Source organism: Rhipicephalus microplus, chromosome 5 (assembly GCF_043290135.1).
Source record: "Rhipicephalus microplus isolate Deutch F79 chromosome 5, USDA_Rmic, whole genome shotgun sequence".
Lineage (NCBI taxonomy): Eukaryota > Metazoa > Arthropoda > Arachnida > Ixodida > Ixodidae > Rhipicephalus > Rhipicephalus microplus.
Window position 1 is genome coordinate 93,407,831 of NC_134704.1, and position 19,001 is coordinate 93,426,831.

A 19,001-nucleotide genomic window follows, 5' to 3' on the forward strand; every position below is an offset into this window, starting at 1 on the left:
CAAACATTTCGCTAGATATAGTAGTGTGGTACCCTGCTAAACTTGAAGCAAGATATAAAAAGTAATAGGGCGGTTCGCCACTAAGTTAAAACTGCATCATTGTTTTTTTTTAATTTTTTGCCAGTAGATTGCATCAGGCGCCCTTGTTCGTGCGGCATAATTATTCAGCTTTTCCTCTCGATTTTTGTAGCTCCGAAATTTTTGGCGAAACACTCCAGCTCTCTTTGCTCAAGTTCCTGTTGTTCAAACATAACTTGACAGAACAGTTCACAAGGGACATTGAAAGTAATAAGTACAGATGATAGAAACCAGCTGATTTCTAGTGGCTCTGAAGAAGGTCTTCAAACTGCAAGCAAAAGTGAACTTTGCTCTCCATTTCCTGAAGATAAATTATATTCCTTCATTCGTAGACTAATGTCTCACGCAAACATACAGACATGCACACACAAACGCAAGTGCTTATACGCGTAAGAATGTTATGGCTTTTTATTAGATGCTTCATAAAAGGAACTGTACACATCTTTTATATGAACATATGCGTTTCTTTGTGCGACAGTTCATTTGCACAGATGAATCGAGGAGCACAGACTGTTATCGCAGCTTTCTCGGTCTCCTCATACTACAACAAAATGATATGACGCAAAGCACCACCGAATAATCGGCGAAATGAAAGAGCGTTCTTTCCTTTCACTGGTGGTTTGCGTCGTCTAATTTTTTTGTAACATGCACCAACTTGCCTAACAACAAGTTTTAATAAAGTATATTTCCTCATACTACGCAGGCTACGTGAAATTTGATTAACATGTTCCGGCATTATGGAATACGTGCATTGAAACGTTTGTGAGTGTGTATTCGGGGAATGAGCTCTGTGAGACCCATTCCAATAAGCCAAGTCGTCCTTTGTAAACAATAATAAATATTTCAGTGACGTGAGCGGCATATAAATAGCAGCTATCTCGATATTGAAGCAAGTTTCCTCGATTTCAACGATGGATAACGGAAAGAAGCTCGTACATTGATATCGAGAAAGCTTTGAAAACTGTGTGACATTAAAACGGGTGGTCTCAATGAAAAAACGCACGAGCTGCCCTGACTACTTCAAAGCGATGTCCCTTTCCAGGACTCCGCCGAAGTTGTCTTCTCTTTCTCTTCCTCGGCATGCGAAGTTTCAGCTTTTCTCTCTGGAAGAGCTGACTCGCATATAGAAGGACTTGAAGTCAAGGTGCCACTCATGCGGTTTCGATCAAGACTGTGCTCACGCACTCAATCACTCCTTCTCTGGACAATGAGTGTGGTTCACAAATGGATCCCAGTTGAAGTTAATTGAAACTCAAAATTCTGCAACAATGTCTTTCTTCTTGGATCTGAGGAAGCGACACTCGTTTTGTAGAAGATCAATTATTTATGTTTATACACACTTCTTGTTCACTGTTTTTTTTTAATTACAAGCAGTTTACGTAGAGTTATGCAATGTATAGGCTAACTTGAGTTTCATTTATTGACGTGAAGAAGTATGGCTATGTGTGTTGTAGTTAAAATTTTTCGATGTCATACCCGGCATCCGCAGCTTAGCGCGTGAAGTCCGTAGCTGGTGTATGGTTTATGCAATGGAAATGTACATTGTGACGCTGAAGTTAAAACATTAGCATTACAGTTATTTAGGCATCATATGTTCCTTAGTACAAGTATTCTGTGCGTGGTCATACTTAGTGGCATCTCTTCGTGATCCTTTGAGCGCATAAGTCGATAATTCATTCATAGTTTGCTGAAGAGTGACAGTGAGAAAAACTTTGAAGAATCAAGAATCCCGATTAGATAGCATTGGATGCTGTTTTACCATTCACTCTGATGTTAACTCTTACTGTACAGTATACTTTCGCTCTGGCACACCTTCATTTTGTGGCAGATGAATGTTTCACTGCATAGGTGAACCATGTCGAACCATGTGGAACACTTGTGGCCCGAAGTTATTAGTGCGAAAGTGCGACGATGTATCTCTGCACTGTTCAATAAACAGTCATTGCTAGAGTGAACACATATCATTTAAAGTATATCTGACGAGACAGATTAAAAAAAAAAGCAAACTTCCACTGACGCGCATGCAGAACATTTCTGCATACACTTCTCCACATGACATGATCAATTCAACGATGGCATCGCGGTGTACAGTCGCACATCGAGCGGCGGGCTCGTCCAGTTTTGGTTCAGCACTTCGCTCGGCGAAAAATAAAGATAGCGACGGCACGAACAAACAACACAGAAACTTCTGTTCCTTTCCTTGCATCGTTGGGCGTGTGACACTCTCACTGCACGGCAAATGTTTGTTTTTCATTAGAGAGAAGGATGAGGGCGGTACACGTTTTCACACTTCACTGGAGGGACATCCGCTCTCGGGGTCCAACGAGAGGCCCTCGTTCAGTTTGCATAGCTGGTCCTCGACCGCACCCCCGTTGGCGTTCGCGTATGCGGCGCCACCGTTGTAGTAGCCCGAAAGAGCGTCGGCCGCCGCCAGTTCGCTGGGCGATGGCCCGTACGACACTCGCAGGGGCCTCGCTTGACTGCTCGGTGGCGCCGTAAAGCGATGCACGTGGCTCGAGTAAGGGGGAGGGTGCGTAGGTCGCGGCATCAACGGCGGCTTGGCGGGTTTCGGGTGCGTCGGCGGCGGTGTCGTCGTCGTTGTCGACGTTGTCGCAGCCTGAGCTGTCGACAAGTCACCGTTGCCAGCGGGTGAGGGCGACGGCCGCAGGCCCTCTCGGCACGTTCCGTTGGTCGTGACGGGCGGCGATGGCGAGTGGTTCGGGCTGCTGACCTCTTCCTTCTCCTTCTCTTCGTCCTGAAAGTCTTCTTTCTTGTAGGTCACCGTGAGGTCCCCGTGGCTCTTGAAATGCCTGACCGCACCCGGAGACGACGCCTGGTCCGCGGGACTCCTGCAGACCCCGCGGTCGCCTCGACTTTCCGCGGTTGGCGACGGTTGTTGATGGTGAACTAACAGCGTCGACGGGCTCGTTCTTTCTCCTCCGTTGATGTCCCACAGCGGGTACTTGGGCTTCGCGCCGAGTTTCTCAAAGTCTGGCCTGCTGCCGCACACCAACCGATTCGCAAGGTGCGCAGGAGGCGGTGGCAGACCTACTTCGTTGCCAAGGAGTCCCGATGGTGGAGGCACCTGAGGCAGGCGCCCGTTCGCGACTCGGTCATTGGTCACGGCTGCCAGTTCCTCCTCTTCGTCGATGCCATCTGCGCCGTTGAGGTCTCGCAGGACTTCCTCCGACTTCGCCCTGGCGACTCCGTTGCCGTAAAAGCCTTTCAGCCTGGTCCGTCTGGACCAATGGGGTGGCACTTCGCTGAACCTGTTTTTGGAGTCCGAACTCTGGCCCAAAGGACTGCAGCGGTAGTCAACCTGCGCGACGCGTTCCCGCACGTAGCTCTGCAGCTCGCTGCGGAGCTCGGCGTGCTGAGTCTCCTGTCTCCGCTCTCGTTCGAGGCGCTCGCGAAGCGCGGCACGCTCCACCCGCTCTTGGCACTCTGTCTTTTCAGCAGCTAGTTTCTCTCGCACCGATTGGTTCAGGTTGAACAGCTGGTTGCGCGTCTTGCGCTCCAGGTGCGCAATCTTGGCGTTCAGGTCTTCGTGCGCGTGGTCTATGTGGTCAATGAGTTCCTGCTTGTCGGCCTCCAGCTTCTTCTCCACGTTGTGGAAGAAGGGAGCACAGTAGCACGTGTAGCCTTTCCCGACAGGTCCCTGCGCAGGTTCAGAAAAACAAATCGGGAGTTTACTGAAGATGCAAGCCATAATGTTGAACTCTTAAATCAAACGATTGCGTCGTTATAATGAGGCTTTTTTTAACGATGGTAGTCATTGAAATGATCACTGTGGATATAGCTTACCACATTAAACTATCCTTATACTCGTATGAAATCAAACTGACATCATTTATGAGACTGCAAATTGGCATTCGATGGAGTGTATAACAAGGAAAAAACCACTTACACTTCTTTTTCCTTCATTCTATTCTACTGCTGTATAACAACCAAACGTTTTTCTTGCAGTTAAGACTGCTGTCTTTCACATCTCATTTCTGTCTTTCTTACACAACTAGCGTTCAGTCTACTATCGAATTAATGATAACGCCATCCTTTATTGAAACTACCGTCACTCGTTGAAGACTTCCGGAGAACCGATTCATCACCGACGTAATGTCGCTTAAGCGTAAATATGTCAACGTGGAACATGGTATAGGCTTGCCATGAAAAGCGAATGATATGTTGCTCATCAGGAAATTAATAATAGAATGCAATCATGAATTTATTATTTGACACAGTATTAAAACGAGAGCATTTAAAATTATCTTTAAATTGGCCAGACATAAAATTTGATTTCTTTTGTGACATCTAGAAGCGGCTCGTTCCTGTCCAGGTGAAAAACGGCGCTGTCATACCTTGCGTATGTTTCCTGCTAGATCGAGGAAATACTGTTCTCCTTTGCTCAAGGGTTCCGCGGGCAGCGTCTCTAGCTTGGGGGCCGGAAAGGAGCTCAGATTTGGCGTCTGGTGACAGCCGTACGGACTGAGCTTTCCTTTCTTGTCCTTCTTCTCGTCGTCGAAGTGAACCTTGTGGCCGTGCTTGCTCTGAAAAACGAAAGGACCAATTAAGTACAAGTACTCGCTCTAGGTGGACGCTTCAAATGAAATTAGCACGAGTAATAAACGCGTGAGCAGCATTAAAGATTACAGCCGAATTATGTATCTTCAAATATTAACTATATTTTGTGCTCGCCAGTGAAGCCCAACTTGCTGTAAAATTAGCTACCACACAAGGACGTCTCGAGGGGCTCATTGAATCATTCTGGGCAGGAAAATATTTGAAGCGGACGCCACAAAGAAGACACATCAGCAGATGGAGCGTAAGCTACCAATTCTTTTATTGACCACAGATCGTTACTTAAACAAACCTTCCGAACACAACACAACTGCGCAACTAATTATGAAATGGAAGCGCACAACGTAGAAGCAGACGGAAAGACAGGGACTAGCGCTTGTCCCTGTCTTTCCGTCTGCTTCTACGTTGTGCGCTTCCATTTCATAATTAGTCATGTATCACCAACTCGCCCAATCAACCATTTTGACAACTGCGCAGTTTTGTTAGGAAGGTCAGTTCAAATGACGATCTGCGGTCAATAAAACAGGCGATAGTTCGCGCTCAATCTGTTCGTATGTCTTCTTTGTGGTGTCCCTTTCAAGTTTTGAACAGTTATTTTCCTGGATAGGTACTACACCTCGCTGGTGCGCTTGAATGGAAACACTGGGGATTACTGAACAAGTGGTTGTAGTGGGAGCAGAAAATGAATAAGCAAAACGCTCCCTTTTGTGAGGATTAGGAGTGAATGAAGCGTGCCCTTGTGCTTACGCAAGGGCACACTTTAATGCCGCTCACTCTAAATGAGATATCCTGAATATATTTCACGTCATTGTGCCCAACTTTTTGTGGGAGAAAAGTTGAAGAAAACGCTTTTGCAATTAGTTTTAAGCGTATACAAACAACTCTCAAAAATTTTCCCGAGCTTCTTAGTATTCGAGCGCTTTTCATAGACCACGTATATTGCTTGCTAACTTCAACTAGAATTAGAGTGTATTGCCACTGGTATTGCTGACCTTTTTTTTAGGCGGAAATTCACTGTTTTTTTATGAAAGCGCCGAGGTATTCTGAAGTGTAGCTGGGGACATAGTTGAATCGAAAGAGGGGTGCACCCCCATTCTTACATTTATTTAGTGTATAAGCTAGATATGAGCGCTCCGCCTTAGGTATCACTTTTGGGTATTGGCCATACTGAGCCTTAGATATCAACCAGACTTCTCTTTCCCTGGACGCACTGCGGTTTCTACGAGTGTTCTCTCACCTTCTTGTGCTTTTCCTTGGTGCGGCCCTTGTTGTGCGAGCTGTCCCTGCTGCCCTGCGAGGTGCCACTCTCCTTCTCTCGTTTCTTGCCTCCTTCTACCGGCCTTTCGAGCGGCGAGGAGGACGAGTCCAGCTGGATGACTTGCGGCGGCGGATGCTCGATCAGGTCGGCCACCTCGTTGAACTCCTTGCGCCGAGCGATGTCCAGCGCTGTCTCCCCTTGCTGCAAGACGAGGACGTCGCGAAATTTACATGTGATAACCGCACGAACGTTGATGACCAGTAACAGTGAAGGAGACGCTCGAATGGAATTTATGGATAAATCAAAACTTTGACAGATGTATTAGATCTGACATGAAGCATTATCATCAATCGGTATATTTAGCTACATCATTCTTGCAATTTTCTGTCTGGCCGAAAATTTGTGAAAAAAAATGACTGCTACAGTTATAATGTGCCACTTAAGAGGTATTTCACACGTGACTTATTGGGGCTGGGACATCATCTTATAGCGACACTGTATGTTACGCGTGGAGAATTCATTTGCGTGAATACTTGTGTTTTCTGAACTTTTTTGGTGAGTGGACACATTTTTGTATTGGGTAACTGATACTGAGTGTACGAGCGTTCTACTACATGCGGCATATTCTTGTGTTTGTTGTTTACTTTGCGACGACCACTATTATACAAGACAGGAGGAGTAGCCAGTGCCAAACATTGGCACTAACCCCTCTCTTTATACATTCAATAATAAAGAAGACAACATTTATAGCAGTAGGATAGGTGACTTATTCGCCGTGTTGTGTAAGCATCTCCCGTGAAGAATGGTGGGAACAGGCGCCGCTATCATCATCATCATCATAATCATAATCCGATATTACAGTCTACTTCAAGACGAAGGCCTCTCTCAATGATCTGCAGTCTAAGCTGTCGGGCACAGTTCTATTTTATACCTCAAAGTTTCTTGAATTCATCGCTCCACCTGATGCCTCATGGCCATCGGCTGTGTGACCCATCTTTTTGTATTCACTCCGATACTCTAAATGGGGGATCCTGAACTCACAGCAGCTGGCGGGCCCCGGTCATGAAATTTGGTTCCGCAAAGGGCCAGTACCGTGATGGAGCAAGAGGGTGGCGGTGAATAAACGATACCTTAAGCTGCCATACGAAAGGTAACATCCTAAACCTCATATATGGATCATTTCTGAAGAAATTTGGCGTCGGGATGCGAAGAACAACGCGTCCATACTTATCTCTAGGACGCCAACTGTGAAATGCAGGAACTTATTAAGTTATGTTTTCACACGTGGTAGCCTTAAAGTGTATCTCACGGGGAAAATAATACTGGTCGCTGTAGCTTACCCAAACAAAGCGTTATTAGTAACAATGGACGAGTAGACTAGGGAAATGCCATTCATAGCACAGGCAGAAATATTTTATTCGCGGTGAAGGCGCGAGCCGTGTGTTCGAGACGCCGGCTCTGTTTGGTCATCGACCTTTCTATTTCCCAGAGTTACACTGCTCCCTTTTTATCCCGTTATCATTTTTCTTCCCATATCATGTCTCGCCATCGGGCTCATCGTTAAAGGAGAACATTTCATGGAGAGGAATGTAGGGTTGCATGAACAATTTATTGCTCAGCCTAAAAAAAGGCAGTTTTCGGAGCTGAATTTGGTAAACAAGAACCTACTCTATCACAAAGTAAAATATACAAACTATCATATAAACGTGCATTAATTGGGACATGTGCAACACAATTATAAATAAATCTGAAGGGGTGTACAGTTTGGGCCAGTACAAAACTACGCTGCATACTGTCCCTTTCGCAATATTGAGAACATTAATTGTTCGAAAACATTGCTGCAGCTGCTATGAGCAAATCTTAAACATGTGTGCAACAGGTAGTATAACTGTTAATACGTAAGATAAGTTAGTGTAAGAGCTATTGTCCTTTTGTTGCTGTTTTCTCAGGAGCTTTAATATTGCAGGATGACAGATCTTTCTGCTGGAATGAAATATAATGTTTCAGAATAAAAGCAGCGCCATGCCATTGCATGGTAACTTAGTTTCATCAAAGCATATTACTTGAAGGATTTTTGTTTCGGTAGGACGCAACTTCTAGTTCCTGTATCTAGGAACAAATGCCGAAATTTGGCTTTCATTGTTGCAAAACCTAACTACTCCGGGACTAGATCCATACGTGCATGAATAAAAAAAACTATTCTGTGCAAATTCACCATGGAATGGAATGACGTTGATAACTTATATAGCTTACCTTGTTGACAATTGTTGGGTCACACCCGGCCTCCAGGAGTATCCTTGTCAATTTTCGACGACCCATTGCTGCTGTGATGTGTAGGCCACTGTCTCCATTCTAGAAGCACAAACACAAGAGGCGGCGGGATTACAAAGCTTCAGACATTTAGTACAATCTTTAAAATACGACTGAAACTTTCGTAACTGCAACATTCTCGTTCTCTTAAGTTCCTTGTGCTGGTAAGAGCTGTGACATTAATGAAGTTGATAATAATAATAATAATCGGTGGTGTTTAACCTTCCAAAACCACAACATGATTGTGAGAGACGCCGTAGCGGAGGGCTCCAGAAATTTCGCCCTCTTTGAGTTCTTTAGCGCGCACCTAAATCTAAGTACACGGGCCTGGGGCATCCTCGTCTCCATCGAAAATGCGGCACCACGGCCGAGATTCGATCTCGCAACCTGCGGGTCAGAAGTCGAGCACCTGAACCTCCGGAATACAGTAGTAAAGTTGTTTACTCGTTTTACTGGTGGTTCCGTGCTGACCGGTTGTGCCCTCGCAATCTCCGACGTCAGCGCAGCTCAGGCCGACTGGACTAGCCCTACGCCATCTCCTGCCGCCGACAAGAGCTCTCGCCAGTGGTGCCCCGTCCTCGGACTCGTGTGACCGTGTTTCCATCTTTCCTATCTCTCATATGTCGTCGTCGCTCGCTGTCCTAGCGCATATATATATATATATATATATATATATATATATATATATATATATATATATATATATATATATATATATATATATATATATATATATATATATATATATATATATATATATATATATATATATATATATATATATATATATATATATTTATATATATATATCTTTTTTAATATATACACCTTTATATGTATATATATACATATATATACCTTTATTCCTATTCTTTGAATCCCTCTTCATTCCCATTTCTTGTGAGCTACCGTTGAGGTATCGCACGTTGATGCAGACAGTTACGGGGCTTACTTTTCTATTATTTTCCCTCTTATAACCACAATCTCTGGTATGTGATAAAGTGTTTACCAGTGCAACGGCTATACGAGTAAGTGACAATGCTTTTGTAAGCAGTGTGCCCCATAAAGCCTGAATGAACGTGCGCGTTATCTCACATCCAATGTTTTTGCTGCTTTTTAGATGCATTACAACGTACAGTTCCGCAATGATAAGTGAATTCATTGCCTTCCCCTCCCTTTCTCTCATTATTCCATATCCCTTCTCCATTCACCTTGTTCAGGATAGCAAACCGGAAGCTTTTTTGTGTTTCCCATTTGTCATCCAGATTCGCTAATGATGTTTCAAGCATTTTGGTTGGCTGAAACATTGTCTTACGAAACATTTTGACAATGGATTTTTTTTTTTTGAGAATACAGGCTCTGTTTCTTTTCTACAACGACGCTGACTGTTTTTTTTTTTTTTGTTACCACCGTATAACTTAAGTTTCACTGGTGAACAGATTTAGTCCCTTCTTAAAGAAGCATACGTTGCTCGTTCTTTTAACTTTCGTCGGCATGTTCAGCTTTGAAACTGGTGTAATAGAGTCGGCAAGTGTGTCGAAACAATAAGAGTAGGCTACATTTACAAAGTGCATGAAGCATCGCATCTTTCTGCACTGCTGAGCGTTCGATTCGGTCGACCGCTTTCACGAGCAAATGAGGGACAGGAAAGGCAAAAAGGCGGTGTAATTACAAAGTGAAGCCTTTGTTTGCACGACGACAATTACGTATGGGATGGCATGTGAGGTACAAATAAAAATGAGGGCACGGTGGCCAGGTGTATCACCTTGTTGACTTCGCTGGCGTTGCAGAACGCGCTGATGAGTATTCGAAGCACTCCGGCGTGACCGTAGCGGGAGGCCGTGTGCAGCGGGGTGTCGCCGTACTGGAAAATTAAAAATAAAACAGAGAACAAGATAAAATGCTGTTCCACCCTAAATCGTTTCTTTTTTAGGCCGGAAGCGTTGAATCATTCCGATGGGGTGGTCAGAAGTGACTAGAAGTGCCCTACAGATTACATTTTTTTCATCAAGCCCTAGGCGCGGCAGGCCTTGGCATACGCGTGAACACTATATATAGCACACTATATATAGCACACTATATACTCATTGCTTGACGTTGTGGCATAATCGTTGCATGTTCCCGAGAAATAATTGAAAACGGCATGCGGTAACGGTTGATTTATGACAATGTACTTTATGCATTATAGGGTTCATTTTTTTTCCTTGCTTTCTCTCCTTATTTTGCTTCTTTTTTGCTGATTCAACGAGGTTTTCTTATAGCTACAGTGCTATAGAGTGATTGAGAGGGATCGCCTGTGCACAGCGTAGCGAGGACAGTCGCAGACGTTATGCTGGGAGGTCTCCTCGGCACCGCTGGTGTCACAAAGAGCGTAGTCGGCCATGCATATTCCCAACGAATATTGCTCTGTGAAAGCCACTCTGTGTGTGTAGAAAAAAGTTCTTAACGATTTAGAGTACTTGGTACTTTACTATGGGAGAGCGAAAGATCGTTCCGTGGATACCAATTTATACTGCCTCCTACACAACACTCTCTCTTAGTCATAAACCCGGAATAAAGCCTGCTGCTAAGGAATGCATACCCCGACAAGGACCCAAGGATAGCGCTCAAAGTGCGTCCTTCTGATACTAGATTTGTTTAGTAAGCATCAAACTAAAGGCAAGTTTTATTGGACATTAAATTACCATTACTCGTCTCTGTAGGTTATTTATTCATAAACAACTATTTTTTATATATGATTAACGTGCGCGGGCTTCTTTCCTCAATTGAAAAGGGTGCGCGCGTGCCGCTCCTCTAGTGCGGGCCTACTGTAGGTGGCTACCTACTACTACGACGACACTGCATGCATCGCGGATGCAAGACCCACGGCTTAAGGAGCTTCGCCCCCAAAAGTGGATAAAGAGTACCTGGTACTTTACTATGGGCTTATAATTGATGAGGCCGCATCGACAAAAAACTACTGTAATGTAGAAGGACGTAATTTTATAAAAAGTGGTGAACGATTTAGAGTACTTAGTACTCTACTATGGGAAAGCACGAAGCCGTCCCGCAAAGGAAATTGCCTGAAACCTTCAGAAAGAAAAGCGTGAGACCGTTATAATTACTACGTTACTTCCACGACACCAGATGATATTACAGTCGAATTAAGTCATAGAGATTTACAATTGTGTCACTGGTTTTTGCATGAAACATTCGCTTGTCGCGACAAGTTTTTTTCAATGATTGTGACAACAGTTTCTAAACCGAAGACACACTTTATTCGGGGACGTCGAGTTTTTATTTTCCGATTCGCTAGCAATGACATTGGAAAGAACTTTCGCTTAGTATGAAAGCCAGTCGATACGCCTCTCTATACAGGTGGAGAACAAGCACGGCTTGTTGCCATCTGCAGAAGTTCACGGCAACAAAATGCTTGCCTGTCTGAAGTCCTTGCGATGGTTTCGGCTTTACATTCTTTCAGTATGATGCGAGGCATGGCTCAAACTCATGGATGTATATTCGAACAACATGAGTTTATGTAGTTTCCACCGTATTGTTTTCCATATTTTTAGTTTCACAGCCAGATCAGTACATGTGATTGTTTGGCACTCCAACGAAAATTGAACGATCGGCTACTCTCTATGCAGATGCTACTGGAACACCGTCCTCACCTTTCGTCGGCTCAGAAAGTAGTCAAAGCTGTCTTGTATTTTTTGAGGACTAAAGGCCTACCTGACAACCTTTAACTTTTGTGTAGTACCTCCGCTGCATACGCGACAGCCGATTGACTGACAATCCTCTTTTTTTCTCTCTCTCTTTATATTATTTTTCTCCTCTCTCTCATCTTTATGCCGCCTTCTCCATCCCCCAGCGTAGGGTAGCAAACCGGGCATGTGCCTGGTTAACCTCCCTGCCTTCTCTCTTGTTGTTCATCCCATCCCCCCGACGAAAATTTCAGGCAGATGTGATTCCTAGCAAATGCGATACATAGACAGCATTTTCGCAAAAATGCGTCCTCTCATGCGTGCAATATTTGACCGCTGTTGTGAAGCAATATGCGATGAACCTCATAAATCAACTCGTCGCGAGCTCGTTCACGGTGTAATTTTATACAACAAGGGCTCATGAAGTGTGAGGCCCACGCGACGACTTTATGCTCTCCCATAGTAGGGTACCTAGTACTCTAAGTCGTCACCCACTTAATCTAAACAAACGAAGTACAGGCGGTGTCACACTTGACTACAAAAACTAAGTGCGTGGCTGCGGACACCTTTGCCGTTCGCAGTTACATACCTCACGTTACCTACAAGCTTCCATTCATGCTTGGATTACAGCACGAGTACCTATCTTGCAGTATGACTATGTCAGATATCACTACAGCGTCGGTCTTTGCACTTCTCTGCAGATTATCGTGGTTGAAAAGGTCGACTGGGTACTCTTGGCAAGTGGGATTCTGCCTGTGTAGAACACAGCCAGTTGCGCTGCTGATTTCTAAATTTTCTGTACGCTGTGCTTGGTGTATTTTACACTCTTTGCAAGGGCAATAAAAGATGATAGATAAAAGATGTAGCAAAGAGAGTGAGAGAAAGCAAAACGTTTATTGAAATTGAAAATTGAAATTGAAATTTATTCCGCAACAACAAAATACATGTTACGAGGAGGGCAGGTAAAAGCTGTGAGAACAGCTTGAGAAGCCCTGACCCCCTAGTACACAGGGTAGCACAGAAAGACGTGCGGCTAAGGACAACCGAAATAAAAGTGTTTCACAATGTGCACTAAAAAAAGAAACAATGAAAGATTACAATGAAAGATCACCGAGGTAGTCGCTAGATCACATTATTATATAAACACTAATCGCAATTTTTTTGGTGATATGCTAGATATATCAATGTTATGTTCCCTAATTATGCGGTTTAGAAGTGTAGGCAGTTGAAACTTTAACATTTGATTTCCGTATTTCGTTCTACATTTTGATATGTGCCACACTTCAGGTTGACGTACATTATAAGCAGGAAAATTTTTCTCTAACCTGGCTATTCTAGCAATCGTATCATTATTTTTCAATAAACCGAACTTATATAAACGGCTTAGTTTATAATCATATATTGATGCAACCTGAATGATGTAGTGTTTTTTAAACAATTCTGCTGTGTGGCTGCGATGTGGTAATTTAGAGGCAAGACGCAAAGCTTTCTTTTGCAAGATGGTAAGTTTGCAAACGTTTACAGTTGTCGTTGTGGACCATACAAGAAAGGCATAATTCAATAATGAAGAAAACAACGAGTTATATATGAGCATGTTTACAGAAACAGGAAAATAGTAGCAATGACGGCGCATGACGCCGATTATACGAGATAGTTTAGTAATAATATGGTTCACGTGATCATCCCATGTCATGTTTTGTGAAAAATACACGCCTAATGATTTAAAACTTTTGACGACTTCAATTTCTAAATTATTTAACGAAATGATGGGAAACTGAACTTGTGTGTGGCGGGGGTGAAATAAAACAGCTTTTGTTTTTTTTATGTTTAGTTTTAGAGAGTTTTCTTGGGCCCATGTGTTAATTTTAGACAGTGCGTTATTCGCTCGGCTACCTAGATCGCTGCTACATCTGCTTGAAAAAAACAAACTTGTGTCGTCAGCATATATAATGTAATGGGCAGATTCATCAATACGAACTATCTCATTAACGTAAAGTATAAAGAGAAACGGTCCCAAAATGCTTCCCTGCGGGACGCCTGTTTTAATGGATTTTGTTGCGGAATGTTTGCCTTGAATTACGACGAATTGAGTTCGGTGTTGCAAGTATGAAGTGATTAATTTGTGTGCAACGCCTCTTATACCGTAATGGTCCAACTTTTGTAGGAGAATTTTATGATTAATGAGGTCAAAGGCTTTTGAGAAATCAAGAAAAAGACCGAGTACCATATTTCGGGATTCAAAATTCTCTAGAATGTATTCTTTTTGTGCCAGTAGCGCGAGCTCAGTAGATTTATTTTTCCGGAAGCCATACTGCGCTGAAGTAATCAAGTTGAACTTGTCAGTAAAAGAGTTCAAACGTTTCAAAATTATTTTTTCCAGACCCTTAGAGAATACAGGTAGAATCGATATAGGGCGGTAGTTGGACATATCATTTCTGGGACCCTTTTTATAGATAACTGTCACTTTTGCTATCTGCATGTTTCGCGGGAAATGTCCTGTGGACAAACATATGTTAAAAATGTAGGCAAGACAGGGTGCTAGTATGTCAATAACATACTTAACAGGTTTCATCTGAATATTGTCCGCGTCAGTGGCTTTGCTATTACTGAGTGTCAAAAATGTCGCTACTAATTCACTCTCTGAAATTGGCTCTAGAAATATTGTTTGGTTATTTCGAATATTCATATATTTTAAAGAAGTACTACTGGTTGTAGGGCCGCCAACTGACAAAAAGAAGTCGTTAAATGCATCAGCTAAATCAGGCCCTTGAATTTCTGTACCATCTTTCACAATTTTGGTTAATTCCTCCGGTGGATTATTAAGCGTACTGTTAATTGCCTTCCAAACGTTTTCTGTACGCCCTTGCGTTGAGTTAAACAGGTTCGAATAATATAGTTTCTTTTCATCACGAAGGCGTTTGGTGACAAAGTTTCGGTGCTTTTTAAATGCTTTGAGGGCTTCAGGGGACTTACTCACAATAAATGCCTTGAACAATTGGTCCCGCTTTCTTATAAGCTTAAGGCATTCTTTATTTACCCAAGGTTTCCGACTTTTTTTAAATGTTTTAAATGACTTTAGGGGAAAACATTGAAGGTATATTTCGGTGAACTTGTTCATAAATAAATCGTATGCCAAATTGGCAGCACTCGCTGCGAACACATTGCTCCAGTCGGTTCTGCCTAAGCGCTCTCTAAAGAGGGTTAGTGTTTCAGGATTTATAAGTCTATAGGAAAATTCTGCACGCACTTGTTTGGGTACGTTATTGAGTTGGTTAACAAACATAAATATAGGCATGTGGTCACTAATATTGTGAATCAAAGTGCCAGCCGTAACAAGGGAAGTATCAAAGTTTGTTATAAAAAGATCTAAGAGTGTTGATGACTGTGAAGTGATTCGCGTAGGAGCCGTTATAACATTTTGACAATAATGCGAGCTTAACATTGATTCAAGTTCTAATTTAACACTGCTCTCAGCTAACATGTTGATGTTGAGGTCACCACCTAAAATCAAGGCATATTTTTTTTCACTCACAAATTCTAACAGTGAGTCTAAAAAAGAAAAAAACAAAATTTATTTGATGGTCTGCGTGAGAACATCGGTAAATTGTACTCTGGAGGCGCTGCGTTAGAGATCCTCGATCCGTGCAAGGAATGCGAACGAGCACATCGAGGCACGTTAGATACGAGCGCTATCTGGTAGTTATCTTCGAAAACGAAGGAAGGCGAGCGCGCCTGTCGCGGAAGTGATAACATCTAGAACGCAAAGTGGCGGGCAGGTGCCACCACCATGTTGTCTTAGTGAGGGCTAAACCTCATAAGCGCGAAAATGCACGCGACAGCGACGAGCGACGTGACGTAGTAGATCGTCTTCGCGCGATCAGTCGCTAGCGCAGGCAAACCTCATTCACACGACGGCTTCGGCGAGCAAATTACACTGTTGCTGGCATGAAGCCGTCTACTCGCACCAAGAAAACCGCGTAGCGAGCGGTATGCAAATAAAAAATAAGATATATTGTTGTGTAATGAAACGGAAAGTGTTTATGAATGCCTTGCAGCCCTTTTTTATATGCACATGCGTAAACATTGCGTTATTTCTTGTTGCGCACACATGACTCGGGCAGGGTCACGTGCAGTGGATCCGTGGCGCATCGGCGAAGCAAAACAACTATGTAGTCTTCGTCTTTTCCGGTATTTCGCTATTGGCTGCTAGAGTCCAGCACTTCCGGGCGATGAGCGACGGTTTCCAAATCTGGAGAACCAAGCGATCGCGCGAAAACGAGCACGCGACACGTCGCGCGAACGCCCCGTTTCGTCGCTCATAGCATCACTCGTCGCTGTCGCGTGCATTTTCGCGCTTATGAGGTTTGCTCTTAAAGCGTCGGAAACATTCGTTTGTTTTTTTAGCACTATGTTGCATTGTGAGCGCAGCGTGATAAACGCTACGGTACTAAGAATTATTTATGCATGCCTTCCCCAGTATAAAGACACGCATACAAAATATGGTGCCTCAGATATGTGCAATAATTGGTTTTTAATTTACAATCGCACAAGTATGAACGCTGAAACTTGAGCAAAATTAGTGGGCGGTACGGATGGGGTTGACCGTTTGGAGTATCGTTTGGGGCCGTTTGGGGTATCGTTACGACAAACAAACAGATAAATGTATAGACAGACCAATACTTTTGCGTCGACGTACCCCAAGAAAACCTATCATCTTTAAAAATGACAGCATGCGCACGCGGTGAATGATGGAGAGTGGGGCGAAGCTGAGTCCACACTGCCGTGTCACTTCGGCCTCCCGTTGTCGTACTGCAGGGTCCTCGCGACGCCGCCGCGCCGTTTCGGGCCGCTCTACGTGCTACCTACACAGCCGCATCGTTCGGCTTTGTATCTATCACCCACTGTAGAGACAACACCTTGAAAAGCATCGCACAGAAGGCTGCTTCGTATATTGCAATGCAAAATTAGGAGTCCAAATATATTCTAGGCCCATGGCAGAACACCTCCGGTGCGTTGGACTTTACAAAAGTGCTACTGACGTTCTTACGGGCCGCAGGCTTGAACGAAACGTTGTTAATTGCGCAGTGCGTGTGAGTGACCTTATGTGTTATGTTACTGTTATGCGTGTATGTGTTGTGTGTTTATCATTGTATTTAACACTGTCATCACCCGGCAACCGGAGTAGCCTGTCAGGTGAAAAACCAGGCAAACCTCTCCAGATTCCCATTAAAGTAATTCTCTCTCTCTCTCTCTCTCTCTCTCTCTCTCTCTCTCTATTGCAATGCATAAGAAGTCCACTGCGGGTGATTTCTGTAGCAATAATTACCGGTACTGGTATGATCGGGGAGCGAACGAATAACGTCCAGAGGACACCGATCATTGGGTGAGTATAATTAAGAGGGACACGTTCGGTGCGCTGCGTGTAATGCAATATCGATGCTCCCATTCTTATTTTTTTTTTGTTGGCCATAAATTTTCTCAAGAGTGTATACGCAACAATGGAGCGACGCATTGACCACGGCGGCGTTAAAATGAGCAGCGTTACGAATGTAAACGCCGTCGTCACCCAATAAGATGCCTTTTTCGGGATAAGTTGCCACTGTTTTTTTTTTGTCATCCACGTAGGTTTAGATGAGGAACAGGGTGTAATTAAACCCTTTACGCTCGCTTCTTTGTCTCAATGACAATAATAAACTTTTTAAGGAACGTGGCAAGGTATGTAAGTGTCCTAGTTTTCTATGATGTAGTTACACGCGTGTGAATTAGAGGTTACAGCATCTATCCTGTAGCGCAGTTTCGTACTACACTGCACTGCATCAGACAGGTTATCGTATGGACTTATTGCCTGATTTTAAATCCTACATGACTTTTGGTATTGGGTGCTCGAGGCAATGCGAATAAATTCCGAATCTATCTCGGCACTGATATAGACAGAATAAAAACACATTTCTTCGCTTGGAAGATTGCGCGTCGAGCTGTCTTGAACATCACGTGCTACGCTTATAGCACCAGGTGAGGCAACTCGTCAAGTGACTTTCTCGTGCGCTTTGGCATTCGCGCAATCGAAAGTTAATTCAGTGCGATTAGACGATTGGATCAGTTCGTGCGCACTCCAAACCTCTTTCTTTCTTATTCTTGTATAGATACCCTCGAAAGGTGATCAGTTGCTGCTTTGATGCCTTTCATAAATTAGGTTTCTGCGGGTGCCTTTTAATTTGTACGATTTTTTCGATATTAACGGTGACACTAACACTGCTGAACTCTCTGCCTGATCTGACTTACAAAATGATCTTCCAGCAAGCTCACTGCTTGCTTTGCAGCTTTAGTCGTTTCAGATATATCGCTTAGCAACTTGGGCAGATTCATATTTATGTTTACCACCACTGTGTCTGCCGCGGAGTTCCACTGCTGAGAAAATGAGACTCTGGGTTTGACACCCGCTGATGTTCCAGCTTTCTTGACGCCTCCCAGAAGCTATGCAATAGAGATGGTATACCAGGCGACGAAGACGCTGTGTGACATTGAACTGCCATCCGGATCCGGATCGAACTGCCATCAGGGTTGCCATCCGGATTAAATTGTCATTCGGATGTAACTGGACAGGTTGTATGTAACCTTTCAATGTAGACTTGAGTGGCAGGTTATGGTTGTGGATGGCGACGACCTATTTTACGCCCTCTGAGGCGTATAGCAGGGAAATACGCCAGACCATGCTACAAACTTGGTTTGTTGTATAGGCATGAGTAATCTCAACAACTCCTAGTATAGAGTGAGGTCGAATAGAAGTAATGTTTTGCTCGTGATGGTTGCACTTAGCTTACGGTTGTCATAACTTTCGATTGTGTAATTCAGTGAAGAAAGGGCAACAGCAGGTGACATTGAACAATAACAGGCCAACGCGTACCCAGACAATCGGTAATCCGGCCGTAATCATCCAGCATCAGCTAAAATTAATGATTGTGTAACAAATACTAGACTACGTTACAACTATTCATAATCAGCGATTGTATATATAGTACGCGAGTAAACATGTACCGCCACAACGCCACCGTTCACCTCTCATTGCGCGTTCACAAATCGCAAGTTGCGATTGCTCA

At 43.7% G+C, this 19,001-nt stretch overlaps 1 protein-coding gene across 1 annotated transcript in view; it reads right to left on the reverse strand.

The window, feature by feature from the left end:
- Positions 1–459: 459 nt before the first annotated feature.
- The window catches only part of LOC119173795 (ankyrin repeat domain containing protein 6 diego), a 168,018-nt gene continuing 149,476 nt past the window's right edge, over positions 460–19,001 (reverse strand). Inside the window, exons 7-11 of the mRNA XM_037424579.2 lie at positions 9,987–10,085; positions 8,165–8,263; positions 5,891–6,112; positions 4,434–4,622; positions 460–3,736 (exon numbers count right to left, since the gene is read on the reverse strand). Of these exons, the coding sequence (XP_037280476.2) occupies positions 2,363–3,736; positions 4,434–4,622; positions 5,891–6,112; positions 8,165–8,263; positions 9,987–10,085 (1,983 nt within the window). The 3' untranslated portion in view covers positions 460–2,362. The remainder of the gene's footprint in view (positions 3,737–4,433; positions 4,623–5,890; positions 6,113–8,164; positions 8,264–9,986; positions 10,086–19,001) is intronic.